This window comes from Simochromis diagramma, unplaced genomic scaffold (assembly GCF_900408965.1).
Source record: "Simochromis diagramma unplaced genomic scaffold, fSimDia1.1 OVJJ01000304.1, whole genome shotgun sequence".
NCBI lineage: Eukaryota > Metazoa > Chordata > Actinopteri > Cichliformes > Cichlidae > Simochromis > Simochromis diagramma.
The window spans coordinates 4,343,140-4,360,532 of NW_024387030.1; the positions used below are offsets into that span (position 1 = coordinate 4,343,140).

General features: G+C 38.8%; 1 protein-coding gene across 2 annotated transcripts in view; it reads right to left on the reverse strand.

Annotated features, from left to right (window-relative positions):
• vps39 (VPS39 subunit of HOPS complex) overlaps nt 1-17,142 on the reverse strand; it is a 28,633-nt gene extending 11,491 nt beyond the window's left edge. Inside the window, exons 1-19 of one of the 2 annotated variants that reach the window (XM_040041397.1) lie at nt 16,557-17,142; nt 16,286-16,351; nt 16,102-16,166; nt 15,946-15,988; nt 15,702-15,796; nt 13,809-13,907; nt 13,609-13,701; nt 12,926-13,109; nt 10,490-10,610; nt 9,754-9,874; nt 9,368-9,494; nt 8,845-8,987; nt 8,572-8,712; nt 7,247-7,388; nt 5,750-5,836; nt 4,820-4,893; nt 4,525-4,741; nt 3,443-3,571; nt 3,224-3,326 (exon numbers count right to left, since the gene is read on the reverse strand). In XM_040041397.1, the coding sequence (XP_039897331.1) occupies nt 3,224-3,326; nt 3,443-3,571; nt 4,525-4,741; nt 4,820-4,893; nt 5,750-5,836; nt 7,247-7,388; nt 8,572-8,712; nt 8,845-8,987; nt 9,368-9,494; nt 9,754-9,874; nt 10,490-10,610; nt 12,926-13,109; nt 13,609-13,701; nt 13,809-13,907; nt 15,702-15,796; nt 15,946-15,988; nt 16,102-16,166; nt 16,286-16,351; nt 16,557-16,629 (2,123 nt within the window). In that variant the 5' untranslated portion in view covers nt 16,630-17,142. Of the gene's footprint in view, nt 1-3,223; nt 3,327-3,442; nt 3,572-4,524; nt 4,742-4,819; nt 4,894-5,749; nt 5,837-7,246; nt 7,389-8,571; nt 8,713-8,844; nt 8,988-9,367; nt 9,498-9,753; nt 9,875-10,489; nt 10,611-12,925; nt 13,110-13,608; nt 13,702-13,808; nt 13,908-15,701; nt 15,797-15,945; nt 15,989-16,101; nt 16,167-16,285; nt 16,352-16,556 lie in introns of both variants that reach the window. The other variant, XM_040041396.1, reaches the window with a different exon arrangement.
• Nucleotides 17,143-17,393: the final 251 nt, after the last annotated feature.

Below are 17,393 nucleotides of genomic sequence, written 5' to 3' on the forward strand. Positions count from 1 at the left end.
GTGAATCTACAATAGGCAAGCAGCTTGGTGTGAAAAAATCAACTGTGGGAGCAATCATCAGAAAATGGAAGACATACAAGACCACTGATAATCTCCCTCGATCTGGGGCTCCACGCAAGATCTCATCCCGTGGGGTCAAAATGATCATGAGAACGGTGAGCAAAGATCCCAGAACCACACGGGGGGACCTGGTGAATGACCTGCAGAGAGCTGGGACCAAAGTAACAAAGGTCACCATCAGTAACACACTACAACGGCAGGGAATCAAATCCCGCAGTGCCAGACGTGTTCCGCTGCTGAAGCCAGTGCATGTCCAGGCCCGTCTGAAGTTTGCCAGAGAGCACATGGATGATACAGCAGAGGATTGGGAGAATGTCATGTGGTCAGATGAAACCAAAGTAGAACTTTTTGGTATAAACTCAACTCGCCGTGTTTGGAGGAAGAAGAATACTGAGTTGCATCCCAAGAACACCATACCTACTGTGAAGCATGGGGGTGGAAACATCATGCTATGGGGCTGTTTTTCTGCCAAGGGGACAGGACGACTGATCCGTGTTAAGGACAGAATGAATGGGGCCATGTATCGTGAGATTTTGAGCCAAAACCTCCTTCCATCAGTGAGAACTTTGAAGATGAAACGAGGCTGGGTCTTCCAACATGACAATGATCCAAAACACACCGCCCGGGCAACAAAGGAGTGGCTCCGTAAGAAGCATTTGAAAGTCCTGGAGTGGCCTAGCCAGTCTCCAGACCTCAACCCTATAGAAAATCTGTGGCGGGAGTTGAAAGTCCGTGTTGCTCGGCGACAGCCCCAAAACATCACTGCTCTCGAGAAGATCTGCATGGAGGAATGGGCCAAAATACCAGCTACTGTGTGTGCAAACCTGGTAAAGACCTATAGTAAACGTTTGACCTCTGTTATTGCCAACAAAGGTTATGTTACAAAGTATTGAGTTGTATTTTTGTTATTGACCAAATACTTATTTTCCACCCTGATTTACGAATAAATTCTTTACAAATCCTACCATGTGGATTCATGGATTTTTTTTTTCACATTCTGTCTCTCACAGTTGAAGTGTACCTCTGGTGCAAATTACTGACCTCTGTCATCATTTTAAGTGGGGGAACTTGCACAATCGGTGGCTGACTAAATACTTTTTTGCCCCACTGTATGTGGCGTTCCTCAAGGTTCTATTTTGGGACCTAAACTTTTTAATTTATATATTAATGATATCTGTGACGTATCAAAAAGGTTAAATTCTATTTTATTTGCAGATGACACAAATTTTTATTGCTCTGGAGAGAATTTGAAAGATTTGGTTGAAATTATGACTTCTGAGATGTTAAGATTAAAAAAAATGGTTTGATGTAAATAAATTATCTTTGAAATCTGACAAAAACGAAATTCATGATATTTGGCAATCGTGTAAAGGGGGATGAAGTCATTATGTCCATTGATGGAGAATTGATTGAAAGAGTTACTGAATTTCGTTTTTTGGGTGTAATAGTAGATGAAAATTTGACGTGGAAATCTCATATTGAGTATATTAGAAAGAAGATGGTCAAAAGCATTTATATTTTGGGAAATGTAAGAGATTTATTAGATCATAAAACTATGCGCATTTTATATTTTTCATTGTTTTTCTCATATTTTAGTTACTGTGTTGAAGTTTGGGGGAATACATATGAGAATACTATAAAACCTCTAAACTTATTACAGAAGAAAGTGATACGAATGATTCATAACGTTAAATATAGAGAACATACAAATAAATTATTTATAAAATCAAAATTATTAAAATTAGGAGATTTAGTGAAATTACGGACACTATTAATTATGTTTAAGGCTAAAAATAATATTTTGCCCTTTAAGTTACAAAGAGTATTTTTAATGTGTTCAGGGGGAGAAGATAGTAGAAGGAAATTTTATTTTAAGCATCAGTTAGCTAGGACTACACAAAGATTAATGAGTCCAACGGTTAGGGGTATATGACTGTGGAACTCTCTTCATTATAATTTAAAGAATTGCATAAGTTTACATTGTTTTAAAAAGTGTTACATGCTTAAAACGATAACTCAATATGAAGAATGCGAATGAAATTGGAGTTCATTGAAAAAGGATCCTTTATAATTTTTTGTTTTATTTATTTAATTTTATTTTTCTCCTTGTTACTATGTGGAGTGGTATATTCTGATTGTAAATTTATTGTGTGGTTTGGGTTAGGACCGGAGAGAAATGTTAATATTAGTTTGTTCCCTGATTTTTGGTGCCCACTTGTAATATAAGTTGGATTGTAGATAGGGGGCAGGGTTTAATAAGAATATTTTCTTCTTCCTGCTCCTTTTCACACATGGTTGTAGTGCTTTGTTGATAGAAAGTGTGGTTGGTTTGTTTGATCTGTTGTACCAAGTGTGAAATAAATAAATAAATGAAATGAAATGAAATGTTGACTGATTGGACAAACACAGCACTGCAGGTAATTACACTGGCTCTGCCTTGCAGAAAATGCTGTTAAATATAGAGCTACTTTCAGCTGCTCCCTTATTCACAAGGTGTCACCCTTCAGGCAGCGGCGCATATTTGATTTGGCAAGTTTTTAAACACCGAATGCCCTTTCTCATGCAACCCCGAAGGGGTTTGTGCCTCCTCTTGGGATCAGGCCAGAACCCTTCACTTGGTGGGCCAAATATGTAAACCACTACTCATAGTCAGGGCCCCAACTATATGATAAAGCATATAGTTGGGGCTGGATCAGTGAGGGTTTCTTTTTCACTCACTATGTGGTTAGACACCACTTTTCATGTAATCATTAGTTATTAATAATCTGACTCTTCCACAGTATGCCCTTTTGTTCTTTGTGGTGGCAGATGCCCGCCCCTTCCCAAACCTGGTTCTGCCAGAGGTTTCTTCCTGTTAAAAGTGAGTTTTTACTTCCCACTGTCCCCAAGTGCTTGCTCACAGGGGGTTATTTGATTATTGGGGTTTCTCTGTCTTATTGTGGGGTCTTTACCTTGTGATGCAAAGTGCCTCACAGTGACTATTGTTGAGATTAGGCGCTATATAAACAAAACTGAATTACACTATGGAATCCAAAATGCATGTAAATATGACTTCAGGAAATGACCCAAGTTCGTGACTGAGTCAGGAAATACTTTGACAGTTTAACATCAGTCATATTAGCTGTTGATTGGTGTTACTTTTCAGTTGTGCAGGAATACTCACTCTTCAGCCATGTGGGTGTCTTTCAAGATGTGTACATAGATGAAGAGCGCTTGCTCATGTTTACCCATACGACCCAGAAGCAGAGCCCGTTCCTCCAGCAAGCCTTCAACATGGAAACAAAAGTCAAGGATCACGGCATAGTTAAACTCACGTCTTTATTTGTATTTCCCAAGCAAACAGTAGATAAAACCTGTCATCTCAGTGTAAGCAACATCCTACCATCAAAGGGGAAGTCACTGATGAGTCTGGCAGGTTCATAGCATGTAGAAATATCCAGGAAAGTCAACAGCTTGTTCCTGAACTCTCCCAGTTCACCATTCTCTTTCCCTGCAGGAACAGCTGAAGCGCCTACAATAACAGAGCATTTTATTACAGAGATGTTCAGATAATGGGTGAGTAATTTTTAAGAATGGGTGTTGCTCTTCATATTTGTCTACAGTGGTTATTTTGGGGGTTTTAGATCACTTGTGATGTAGAAGTAGTAATATGAGGGTTTGTCTTACTGTTCTTTGACAAATTATAACTATATTAATGAAATAAATAAATAACTGAATTATTACATTTCAGAAAAGGTAAATATCAAGATGATTTATCATATGCCCAAAGTAAAAATATATTTAACCACACATATTCCCAGCCTTGTACCCAACGATCACTATAAGCCTAGAGAAACTCTTTAATATTGAGGGCTGTGTGTGCTTGCATTCCAGTTTATCGTGAAATGCAGCAATAGCTGGCCCAAGGATCGGGTTTTTCTTATTTCATTAGCTGTTTTTAAGTTTTATGGGGGTTTGGTTTTTGTTTTTAAACAGAGTGCACATTAACAAGCATTCCTGCTTGGAGGCGCATTAAAAGGTGTTTCAAGAGTAAGAGATGGATGGACCTGATAATCAGTTCTGACACAGACTTTATTTGCAACAGCGGTGAGAGAATACTCTCTGCAAGAAGAGCCAGAGTGAATCCATATGCAGTGCGGTAATGAAATCAAATGAAAATTCTAAAATACAATTAAAAAATAGAGTCTTTTTGAAGTTGAGTTCACTTTTAAAGGGCAGGTTTGCTAGAAAGCCTTCAAAGCTCCAAGGTCACATCACCCTGCTACTCTGATGCTACAATTACACTCCTCCACATTTCTCCACAGCAAAAGGAGGTTATTGTGTATGTTAACTAATAATTTATCAATGTGATATGTGCCCAACAACGTAACTTATTTTCATAGTCTAACAGGAAAAAAAAAGGCTAACTGTAACACTTTTTCATGCCCAGACACTCAGTGTACTCAGGTTTATTCTTGCTCATACCTTTAGGCAGCAACTTGAGGTACTCCTTCATGAGGACTTGAACCCTGCCCAGGTAGAGCTGGATTAGCACATTGTGAAACTCGGGACCCTGCTCTTCCCACACGTAAATGATGTGCTCTAAATATGGGATGGCGAGCTCCTTAAAACCATCCTTTAGAAACTGCAGCACCTTGTCTCTAGGCAACGACTCCACTTCTGTCAGGTCTTCTGTAAAGATCTGAGCAGGAAGACAGGTTTTTACTCCATTGGGTAATAAAAAAGAAGTCGTGGCAATGGATGTAAATGTTGTACCTACCTTCAGGCCATCTTCAGGACACGTCTTCAGCACCCAGGGAGAAAACTCAAAGATTATACCCAGATTCTCTGCTCCTGTGTGCACAGAGGTCTTATGATGGCTAAGTGGGCTTAACTTACAACTCAAATCATTAGGTTTTAATCAGCCTGTAAACATTTCCAACCTCAGGGAATAATTAATTATAAGAAAATTAACATATTGTTTGACTGGACTCCAATGCAATAACATGAATACATTTATACAACTGAACAAGTTCAATACTGCACAAAACAACAAATGAGTTTTACTGTTGTGTCCTGCATTTAGAATTTTGTTGCAAATGGAAAATAATAATAATACTAATGATAATACTACTACTAATAACTAAATAAAACTGTTTTGGACTTAAAAAAAAAAAAAAAAATTGCCAATAATTAAACACAGCTAATTGAAGCAAATGAAACTGTCCCAGTGAAGGTGGAAGAGTCCACAGTTTCAGAGGGTTGTTGTTGAGTTTAAAATAATATTTACAATAAACAAAAACACAATCAAACGCCAAATGAAATTCTTAAAGCACAGTTGAAACACAGACTACTGAAAGAATTTTAATCATTTCATTATAAAGACTCATTCTAGTCATTACCTTATTCACCTCATAGGAATTCAAAAAGTACTACAGCAATTTTAGCTGTTGACCACCCAGTAAGCAAACGGTATATAGATGTAAAGTTTCATAGCGAAACAAAGGAAATAAGAAAAAATAGAATTTTTTTTTTTTTTTTTTTTTTTTTTATTTATAAACGCTCCCATGTAATTAATCTCAGACACGCAAATCACTGCAGATCAGTTATATCCAACATCCATAATCAATCAACATGAATGTTTTCTCTGGGAATTTTCCAAAATCCCATCAACAAATTTAACAGGCTTGAGCCAGCTGTTGATCCTTACCCAGTCTTTGGAGGTACTGCACTGTTCGCTCATGGCCCTTAAGTGGAGAGTTGGCCTTGGTGGATTGGTCGAGCAGCACCTGGAGAGCTGCGAGAGTGTAAACAGGTTTGAGAAAAAGTAACGAGAGGTGAATAACAGAGGAACTAGAACAAAAGTGACATCTGCCTGAGTGAAAGTAGCAAGATGTGGTCTGCTCTGCATTACATAAGTCCTCCACCAACAAAAATTGGTCGAGGCATATGCAAAGTGTTAATCTGTGTTTTGGAACAGCTGGTTTGAATTGGCAGATGCAGAGAGAGGCAGACTTGAGCAGCATGACATCACAAGCCCAAACTGCAGCAGGCCAATTAAAACCAGATGCACTCTCTGCGAGAACAGCCACAGAGTACCATCAGAAACAAAGAGCGTTAAGGCAGCTCTGATTCACAAGGATGACCAGTCGACCTCATGCAGGAAACCTCCTCTGAGATAATCTGTGCAACCACACCAGAATACATCTACGAGCTTATAACTTAAACATATTGAAATGGTTACGCTCACAACGGCTTTTGTGTTTGGGAGGTAAAGACAAGACCGCTGACAAAAGCAGAGCAGATCTGTGATCAAATGAGCTGCCACTTATATAGCGAACTCCAAATACAACATCCAAAGCTGGAAACAGATGTCTCAATGCATTTTATTATTATGCATTCAGTTGAGGTCTGCAACAGATAAACCACACTGACAAATCACTGTAACTGTGATGGCAGTCATTAATTCAGCTGATTGACATATCTGTTCTCTGCAGCTCATCAATTCAGAAGATATTTCACAGTGTCACTTATATTTTAAACAAGTGCATACGCATCATGTCAAAAGAGACAAAAAGAAAATTAACTTGCATGTATTAAACACTGACAGTAATTTGAATTCTCTCAAAGATGGACTTCAACCAGCAAAAGGCAAACACTTAAGATTTGGTGTACAACAAGCCATTGTTCAAGCTTTGTTTCTTGATTATAAAAATATGGAAAATAAGGGGTGGAAAAACCCCAAAACCCATCCTCTCTTATTCCCAGTTTTAAAAAGAGAAAGTCGACCAACAAGTCGACAAGCTTGAGAGAGAAATTACTTGACTTTGAACTCTCACTTGAACCCAACAGCGTGATACCTGCCAGTTTTCCAGAGGAGTCAAACACAGCTGAAGGTGTATAAATCTTATCCATTTCACTTGGATTATTATGATCTAAATCACACTTAATCAAATGGAATTCAAGTTGTTATTCCAAGGAAACCTTTCCCTGCAAATACACTAGAAAGGATCCATGCTTTATATTCTGTTTGTAAGACTGGAAAAAATGTTTTAAATATTTTACCTTACATCAATAATGAATACAGCAATCTCATTTATCATTATCAGAAGAAGATAATAAACAAGTACCCTAATAATACAAAGCCCCTCTAACATGGAAAATTTATGAGATTTTAGGATTTAAAAGTCAGCAGCTTGACAATTACCTTTCTGGTGCAGGCCCTTCTTTTCATAGAGAATAATGAGCTCGCTGTACTTGTGAGCCTTCTTCAGGACATACTCGCTCTCCTCGATGTGGCAATGATTGTTCTCCAGACGAAGGAGGGGGGACACAAGGGCCACGTTTGTCTGGATGAGGTGAGGATAAAAAGCAGATCACCGTTTCTGTTGCTATTTATTATTTAAGCAATCTGGCACGTATTCCCGGCATCCCAAACACGCACTCATATTAAACTAGCTGCAGAGGACTTTAAGGCAAATTCAGACAGTTAAGCTGCTAATGCAAAGCCCAAGCAGTAAGCAGAGAAACTTGCTTACATACATCTTATCCCACATTCCAACACAAGTTACCATTTCTCCATAGATGAGGACTGAAACTAAGTTTGCATAATACATTCAAAGTTTTGTTTGGTTTCCCCAGGTACCTACTTCACTCAGTCAACACCGGACCCACAGTGCTGCTGCTATCACGCCTCAATGACAGTCAAACTAACACTGCTTTGAATTGTGATCCAGTTTGTCTTAAGTTGCTTTAAACCTGCCCATTAACTGTTTAACACACACCCCTATGGCTACATATCAAGTTACCTAATGTTGCTGCCAGTTTCTACAAGTGAGAAACAGGAAGTGAATCACATGCACTCACGGTCATTGTCATTCATAGTAGAGCCATCATTCTTTGTCAGTTTCTGGAAAGCACTGAGCATTTTATGTTGCTGTTATTCAAAAGAATTCAATGATGAGTTTTGGGACTGTAAGCATGTTTGTGATTTCTTATAGAGGACTTTATGTTTTATTATGCTTTGCCTGCGTTGTATTCCATCAGATGTGCAGCTACATTGTGCTTGTGAAAGAACGCCTGTATTTGTTTGCATCATTTTGTGACATTACATAGCCCTGGTCATGTCTAATGCATCATCTTTACAACATATGTTTATAGTCTGTTTGCTGTTGTTTATATGGTGAAACATAAGTGAGTGTCTGGAAAATTGTTGATTAATTTCATTCACGTTTACATTTTTAAAACATCTTAATAAAGAAGATGATACACCTGTCACTTGTTGAAGAGTTTTGTCTGCTTATCTAAATGGATGGTGAAAGCTGCCAAGTTTGTCAGAGCTGATATAACTTGTATCGCAAAGTATAAACATTCGGAGTAGGCTTGCTGACAATAGCAAGCTGTTCTTTAAACTTAAACTACAGTCTGAGGCGTGAGGGCCCAGGGACCCCTGCTTTGTGTGCGCAGGCTTTAATTTATGTGAAATCTAAACTGCTCGAGAGGGTTATCTTAAAAGTCTTAATTATGTCTTACGTGAAGGTAACATTTCAGCAAGGTGGTATCGATGATCTGCAGGAGTTTTTTGCGGCTCTTGATGGTAGGCGTGCCCTCCATGAGAGGAGACGTCGTAGAAGGGTCAGAGTCATTCAGCTGTTTCACAAGGTGGCTCCGTTTCTTTGAGGACAGAAAAAAATAAAAACCAGGGTTTGTTTAAAAGAAAAAGTGACCAAACCTCCTTAAAGCAAAAATCTTATCAAACTTCTATGAAATTTTCCACTTTTCTCTGACACACAAACACACACCTACCTGCGTGAGGTAATCAATAAGAGCGAGATGCGCCTTTTCCAGCTCTGCCCCAGACAGAGTAGGCAGAGGGTTGGGGTAGTGCAGTTGTTTCCGGTAATCACCTGGGAGCAAGTCTGGATAAAGTCCAATCACGTGTGTGGGATCTGCCGAGCAAAGGAGGATAACAGTTAAAACTTTTACCTTCTTCTAGATTGATTAAAGGAAACTATATTTTGAGTAACATGTTTATAACACAATGTTTTGAAAACTGAAATTAAAAGCCCATTAGAGCAAGAATCACACGATAATAAACTCATACAGGCACAAGTGAAGTAATAACATGCAGTGATCATGTGTATAAAATTCTTCCATCAATATGCACAGTAAGCAACAGGAGCAAAAAAGAACATACTGGGAAAATTCAGATGCCTTCATCCGAGTGGACAAAATATTTTCAAGACGTCTCAGCTATAGGCGCATATTGCTGAGCTGTTTGTCAGAAAACAAAAGGAAAGGTGTCCCTGCGGATTGGCAGAAGTCCTACCTGTGCCGAGTTTGGCAAACACCTGCATCGAGTCATCAAATCTCTTCTGGCAAAACAGATTGAAGGCATATAAATTCTGGATGTGATGTATCTGTTGCTTCTTATCACCATCCGAGTCATCCTTCATCTTCTGGCAGGAAAAAAAAAGAAAGTCAACGAATTCATCACGCTACAGTAAAAAGTCCCAGATATGTCTCTGGATAGCCAGATTGCTAAATAAGGTAACCATAAACTCCAAAGTTGAAAGCATTCTTACTGTTTCGGCTTGCTGCTCCTAATCAAGATAAGTGATTTTAATGTCCCATGCTTCGAGCTAAAGCACAAATTGAATCCTCAGGAATGTAATAATGGGCTTTAATAGTAATGCGAGTGGTTTTGCTGCTCACCGCCAGCTGAAGAGCAAGCTCAAACTGTTTGTCCTGTAGAAGCTGCCGGATCTGAGTGGCTATAGACACGGGCACCAGGCGCCACACAAAGTGGTTGCTGGCAACATACACGATATTTGGCCTGTAAAAGATAAGATAAGAGGAGAAAACAAGATTAGAGACAAAAGCCTGAAGCAAAAGTGTTTTTCTTTCAAAGGATGGACCACCATTATCGGCATCATTATCATGGGAAATGGAAACCAGGAGAACCGATGAAAGCGAGGATGTTAGTTAAATGATGTTATACAATGCAGCCAGTGTGAAAGCATCAGGAAAGGCCAGCATTCATGATCAAACCTACCAAAAGTGCCCAAATACCACTGCAGTCTTTTACACAATACTGCACCAGTAAATATTTTCTGTTTCCAGAAAGAGCCTCTTCACAAGAAGATCTTTTGCCTTATAATGAAACATTTTGTTGACTTTGTTTTTTAGTATACCCAAATAAAATACATCATAATAGAAGAACTGTCAGGCTTAAAAGCGTGGATGACACTACACTTGAAAGGTTAAAACACAACATAGCAATTAGCTAGTGTATGATTGCATGGAAATATACAACTCAGTGTTTCCACTCCATTCTCCAGATTTTTACACTGCAAAAAACATAAATCCAAGGTGTGACAATGCAACAGATCGTGATATAAATGATCAGACTTCCACGCAAAAGTAAACTTCAGAGGTCAGCCTGCCTCACCCTGCTGAGGTGATGAAGCGTGGTCTCTGCAGCTCCACACTCTGCACCAGCAGCCTTGGCTCAAAGGTCCGTATCTCCACATACCGAGGAAGAACTGCTATGATGTAGGGAGGCTGGTGCTCTGGGAAAATTAAAAAAAGTAACATAAATAAATATTCAGATCAACCAAAATGTTACCAATCTTTGGCAAGATAGCATTATTTATAGCATTTTGCTTGTAGTGTGACCAAATCGTGTCTGGCGACACCTGTAAACTCATAATAAGAAAGCAGGAGTTACCATGATGTTTAAAGGCATATAGAGGGAATATCTGATAAAAGGTGAAAAGACCTTCACACAAGATCTATAATATATCTATACTGAAAGCAGGGGGCCACATTTGTGATGAGATTTCTGGTCCTCAGGGCTATACAGGAAGGAATCTAACCAGACTGCAATCAAGTCAAGCCTGTGGTTGGATATGGGATGAAAGACACTCACAGCAAAAAGCCCAGGCCTCCTCTTCTGCTTGAACAGTTAGGACACTCTGTAAGAAATATTCTAAACTGACCATACCTCAGCCTCTATTGCTGCTTGCCAACGCCACTATCATGACTAATTCAAAATGAGGAAATTGCAAACTGCATGAAACCACTGCTTGGAGGCTTCATTTCCCCTTCATAATGTTTCTTTCCACGTGCCAGTGAGCACAGAAAAAAAAAAAAAGGCCCTTCAAAACAATGTGACAGAAGAGATGCAGATAAGCTTGTGCAAAGTTCCTCAGACCTACAGTGTCTTAGTCACAGGATAAAAAAAGCTGATCTAAGACTGAGTTTTGTGTTCTGACAAGTGGAAAACAGCATCACAGCTCAGACAGCGAGGGAGGACGGGAAGAATGGGGACAAGAGAAGACAGACAGCAGCTGGATAAGAACAATGGGAGTATTTAGACAACAGGTCTGACTGATCTGTAAACTGCTGAACAAACCTGCCCAGTCATTGTGGCAACAAGAGAATAGACTATTACTATTTACATAATCATCATCATTATTATCATCATTGTCATTATTATTATCATACACTTCTTTACCAGGCTCATTTATATAAAAAAAATATATGGACAATCTGAAAACTTCACACAGATGCTGCCATTACCGAGTTCATTAATTAAGCTCTCCATTATTAAGACAAGAACTGAAAGACTTACCAAAAATGTAACAACTAGGAAAGAGAGTATTCTCAGATTATGGTCACACTTTTGCTAAAAGAATTCTACAAGAATGCATTTATATAGCACCTATCACAACAATAGTCACCTGAAATCACTTTACAGCATTAAGTAGAGACCCTAGAGTAGTAGAAAGAAGACCCTACAGGGACTCAGTGACAGCAGAAAGAAAAAACTCCCCTTTAACAGGAAGAAATCTCCTACCAGCAGTACCAGCCTCAGGGAGTGGACTGGCTGGGTGAGGGGGAAAGATAAAAGAAAAAGGATAGGGACACAAGACAAAAAACACAGACTGTAGGAGCGGGAAGACAAAAATCTAATGATGTGCAGCAGTGGTATATAAACACCTGGGGAGTGAAAAGAGGTGAGAGAACAAGCCTCAGTGTAGAGCAGCATTACTAATGGATGCTTCAGGGTCAACTGATCCAGCGCCAACTATAATCTTTCATTCCATATATATTTTTAAAGGCAACTGTTTTGTAGAATTTATGAGCAAAACAAAAAAGCTAAATGTCACCTCGAGAAAATAAACTATTTAGTGCTGTGGTTTCTTTATTTGGTCTGCTGAGGTTTTCCTTTCTTGCCTGTGAAGCTCTGGGATTTTGGGAGGAGAGTTTGTTTTCTATAAATTTGATTGCTAACATTAACAATGTCCACGAAGAAAACAATCGATGCTCTCCCTCATGAATTCATAAACTTAAGGAAACAACAGTTATTGAAATGCATGAGTTTAGTTTCTGTGAATCGCTGGATTTTTCTGAGGTTTTATTGTATATAATCTGTGAAATTAAAGTGCCCAAGAGTGAAAAAAAAAACAAAAGGTGAACACCGTTGTTTTTCACTTGGGTAAAACAACTGCCAGGGTTACACATTTTGGCAAAACACCTTTGTATAATATCTAAAAGATGAACCCACGCAGAGAATTGAGGGAGGATTTTTGGCTCTTGTTTGCAGATAGCTTTGTGCCCTTTAACTTTCCTGTCAGTTTGTATTGATATCAAGAACAAATACACTCTAACAAAGACATTATGAGTCAGAAATACATAAATAAAGACTTGGATTGGGCTTGAGGTGGTGTGTGGGTTTTCCTCTCCTTCTTTCCCTTTTAACATGCTTGGATACATGACAGCAAATTTTTAATATATTTTCTTTTCACAAGCTGATTGATTACATTAGACATAAAGCTTAAAATACAATGACAGCGTATCAGCTGTTGTGTCTTTTTCTTACCCATTGCTATAGGGATATCTGTCCAGTTCAGGGCACACTTCTGGGTGCACACTCCCTCTTCATTAAGCACCACAGTTAGGTCATCCTGCCCAACAGCCACCTTCCCATCTGCCAGTGGAGCAACCAGAGGTTCTAATTGTTTCCCAGTGGGGAAGAGCTCTTTTATGGAGCCACGGCCATCCATCTAGTTGACAGCAAATGCAGTTTGAATGAGTCCGTGAGATTCAGAATAAAGTAATAATATCCTAGCAGTGTGTGAGACTGTTATAAAGTGCTTTACAAAGACAATAAAACACTATTAGGGAGAGACATCTATATTATTAACAGACTTTCTGGATGTAGCTGATAAAACAAAAGAGAGAAGCATAAAGGAAAAAGTCTTAAAATAAACACAAAGTCAAGCCATTAAAAAGAAGACGGGAACTCATTATATAACTGTCTGCTTCTAGAAAGTGGCGTAAAAACATCACCTTCAGGTATTAATTTAACCTGAAGGTGATGAAAAGGGAAGATGTGAAATATGAGAAAGGTTTCTGTGGATATTTCTTTTCTTTTGACAAGGAGTGTTTCCACACTTAAAAAGACACATTATGGCTGGAAATATCAATATTATAAGTTATAAGCACATACAAGTAAGTTGAAAAGTAAAGAAGCTGCTTGCACCCCTTTTCTGTAACACATACCCGAATGAGGTAATAGTCTCTCTTGAAACCAACACATATGGAGTTTTCACACCAAGCCATTGACTTTGGAATATCTGGTGCAGCAAAGTCCCCCTGACAGACGAAACGAAAACATTAAAATGGCTAAATGTGTCAAAGCGCTGGAAAATTCTGCTAAACTGAATCACACTATAATGAGTCACATGTCCAGTATACATTACCTGCAGCTCATGGAACTCTCTGTCCTTCCAGTAATACAGCTGAAGTTTCTTTTTCACTGCAACACACATTCTCAGCTGTTCCTCCCCTGAGCTGGTTTGCTGAGGACAAAAGGAGACAAAATATACAATTCGTGAGAGGAAATGTGAGGCAAAATATATGTCCAGCACAGATGAACAAACAAGACAAAATATTGCAGCTACTGTATAAAAAACTAAGAAAATGTTCAGGGTTTTTACATATTTAGCACAATTAAATACAAATTGTGTTTTTGGCTACGTTCACACTGTAGGTCTTGATTCTCAATTCCGATTTTTTGATCAAATCCAATTTTTTGTCTGCTTGTTCACACTACAAATAAAATGTAGACCCAGACCAAACAGTACTGTTTGACTGATGGCCCTTAATATAAAGACTTGTTTCTGACTTTACGTTTCCCAGTTTTGCTTTAAGTTATAAAGTTATTTTATTGTTTACATATGGCCTAATAATTACCCTTATTGCTGTTTTAGAGAGGAGCGGTGCTTCAAAGGATAGTTGCAGATTTCTGTCAGAATCTGCAGTTTATCCAGTACAAATAAAATGTTCACGTTTCTCCAACGTTGTCTTCCCAACAGTTTCACTAACATCTACACTGGATGGCCAGGAAGCGTTCACGTTGTCTTCTCGGGCGCTGATAATTGGCGTCTGTCGTGTGTCAGTGACGTAAAAGACTGATTTAATGCGACATGACCATTCAAACAGCAGTCGCTTTCTAAAACATCAGATATGTATCGGATTCAGGACCACATACGAAAGTGATCCAGACCGGATTTGAAAATATCGGATTTGTGCCGTTCACACTGTCATACCATGATCGGATATCGCATAGGGTCAAAAAAGTCAGATTTGATGCGCTTTCTCCTGCAGTGTGAACGTAGCCTATGTCACTCCTCCATATGTATGCTACTTTACTGTTTTCAAGACACCCACTGTTGTCTTAAATCAGATGACAAACGCAGAGTTGAACTAAGCAATCACATTGCTTTTTATTTCTATTGTTAAGTGTTGAAAGAGAAATTGAAAATGTCATGTTAGTAAGCAGCACCATGGTAAACCTCCGATTTACTTCCTGTATTGATGCCATCTGTTGAAGGACAATGAAATCCAGAGGATTATAATTACCTAGGTCCTCGATTTGCTTCTGTAAAGTTTGTGAGTTGTGTGAAAACACATTCGAAAGGCTACTAAAAACAGTCAGAAGTAAGACGAATGGTCTAGGCATGCTCAGTTTGATTTGGTTTTGCTTGTAAGCCATTATACTCATATTTCCACGGCCACAAATAACTCCAAACTTAGAATTTAGTTCACTTTTGTCTTAAATGGTTCACAAACATGCAGCTGTATGTCTCGCAGTGTACACAACTGTTCAGGTGAAAACTGGTTTTGCTTTCATTTGTAATGGGAAGCAATGTGTGCAAGAATATGACTGCAGAAACAATACCACTACTAGAAGGAGAACTGGATACCCGACTAAAAGAAACCACCAGCTCACATTAACAGAAACTTGTTTGACTGCAAGACCAAAAAACGTTCAAGACTAGCTTCTAAGTCTTTATCCTGCTTTAGCCCCCTACATTTCCCTAGGAGACCGCTGCTCTATTGTACACATAGTTAAGACATCACACACAAAAAAAACTTATAAAATATAATAAAAAGAGAAGAACTTAATCCTGTTTGAAGCTGGAAGCCCTGTCTACCTCTGTTATAGAATTATAGTCTGTGAGGGAAAATACTTTTGTTTTTTTAATTGCAATACCACAAGTCACCACTGGGAGATAATTGACAGCTGATAGGTCTTCTCTATCCTCTCTTACCACATGCTAAGTTACACAAAACAGGGGTCTATTACTGACCTGCAAGTCACATGCAAAGAGTGTGGCTCCTTTGGCTTTGGACACCACAGTGATCTGCTGGAAGGTCAGGAGGTCATGGACATGGATGTTGTTCTCTGTGGGGATGTTTAAATCGGTTTGTTTAGTTGTCACGTTAATGAAGAACTGATATTAGTTTGAAGCCTTTCCAAGCCCAAGGTTCCCCCAATTTTTACTTTACATGACATTTTAACTATGTAAAAATGTATTGCTGAGAAAAACTTACCCAGGAGACTGACAAGAATTTTGTACTGTGAGACAACATAAAGCTGGAGAAAAAAAACACAGTTAAAGAGATAAACACACATAAGCTGGTCAACAAACAGAGGTGAACAATTTTAAATTCTAAATTTGCGGTTAAGCGACTTAAAAAGTCAGATACCTGCTGAATCTTCTTTGAGAAGTTCTTGTTGGATTTTTCCAGTGTGACCTCAAACCGGTTGCCTCCTAAGATAAAAAAAAAAAAAGAAATGTGTTCATCAGAATTACTTAAATTGGTATTTGAAGTGTGCAACAGAAAGGTAAACCGGCCTCCAAATGGATAACATCCCCTTCGGTCTCCTTACCTGCATCCTTCTTTATTCGGTACAGAAGGAGATGGCCTGGTTTTGTTCCTACAAGCAGCCAGTCCTCTGTAAGGAAGTCGGTACAAAAGATGCGGTCAGTTAATTTCAGACATAACGTTTTCACATAAGTCTGAGATGTTACCTGTGTTCAGTGGTGAAACAACTCATGATTTCTTGACAACTTGCAAGACTGCAGTTCGATAAACAGGGGTACTATTTCAGTGTCACAAAATTAAAGAGCAGCCGTGGGACCAAAGTGTCAAAAACTCACCCCAGGCTGCAAGGCAGTCAATCTGAAGAGGAAGCTTTTCCAGAATAGGTACAGGCTCATATGCGTCGTGCATCTTGAAGCGACGCTAATTCAATCTCACACACCCCTCTGATATCAATCCCACACGGGGCGGACGCCTAATCGCTGATAAATCTGTCCGGGGGTACAGCTTTACATGTCGCCATAAACTAACACAGTTCAGTTTTGCTTTTTTGGAATGGCCAATACGGAGAACTGATTAGGTAATGCAATGCAGTTTGGCTTGTTAGCCACCTTCCTCCCTGACCAAAACAACAGCTGATCGTTAGCCTTTTAGCTAAGAAGTGAGCAACTATCGGCTCCCTCTCACTGCAACTGAAATCTGAGCGAAGACTGTAAGTTAACAACTGCGCAACTGCAATTAACCTAAAATGTTTAACCACAAACGCTATATAAACCACAGCAATTAGTTTTCGTTAGCCATGTAGCTTCTTGTTACTTCCTTAGTTGTTTTGAACACGGCTGCGCGAGCTGCTGGGGTTTGACAGGCACGTGACTGAAGTATGTGAGCTCACGAGGAACGCATTAAAGGCGCAGTGGCTTGCATTAAACGGTAAGTTGAACGGTTATTTTGCACTCTCGCGAGGTTTCGTACGAAAAGAAAAACCAGTATTTATGACACAAATACTTAAATATTACATATTTTTTAAATTTAGATTTCCAGGATTTAAAAGGACACTCCTACTTGTTTTTTTTTAAATAAAATATTCTAGAAAAGAACACGTTGTAATTGTGATATATATTTAAACGTGTCTTTTAGAAAATCAAAATAATTCTAAGTTTATACAAAACTTACAT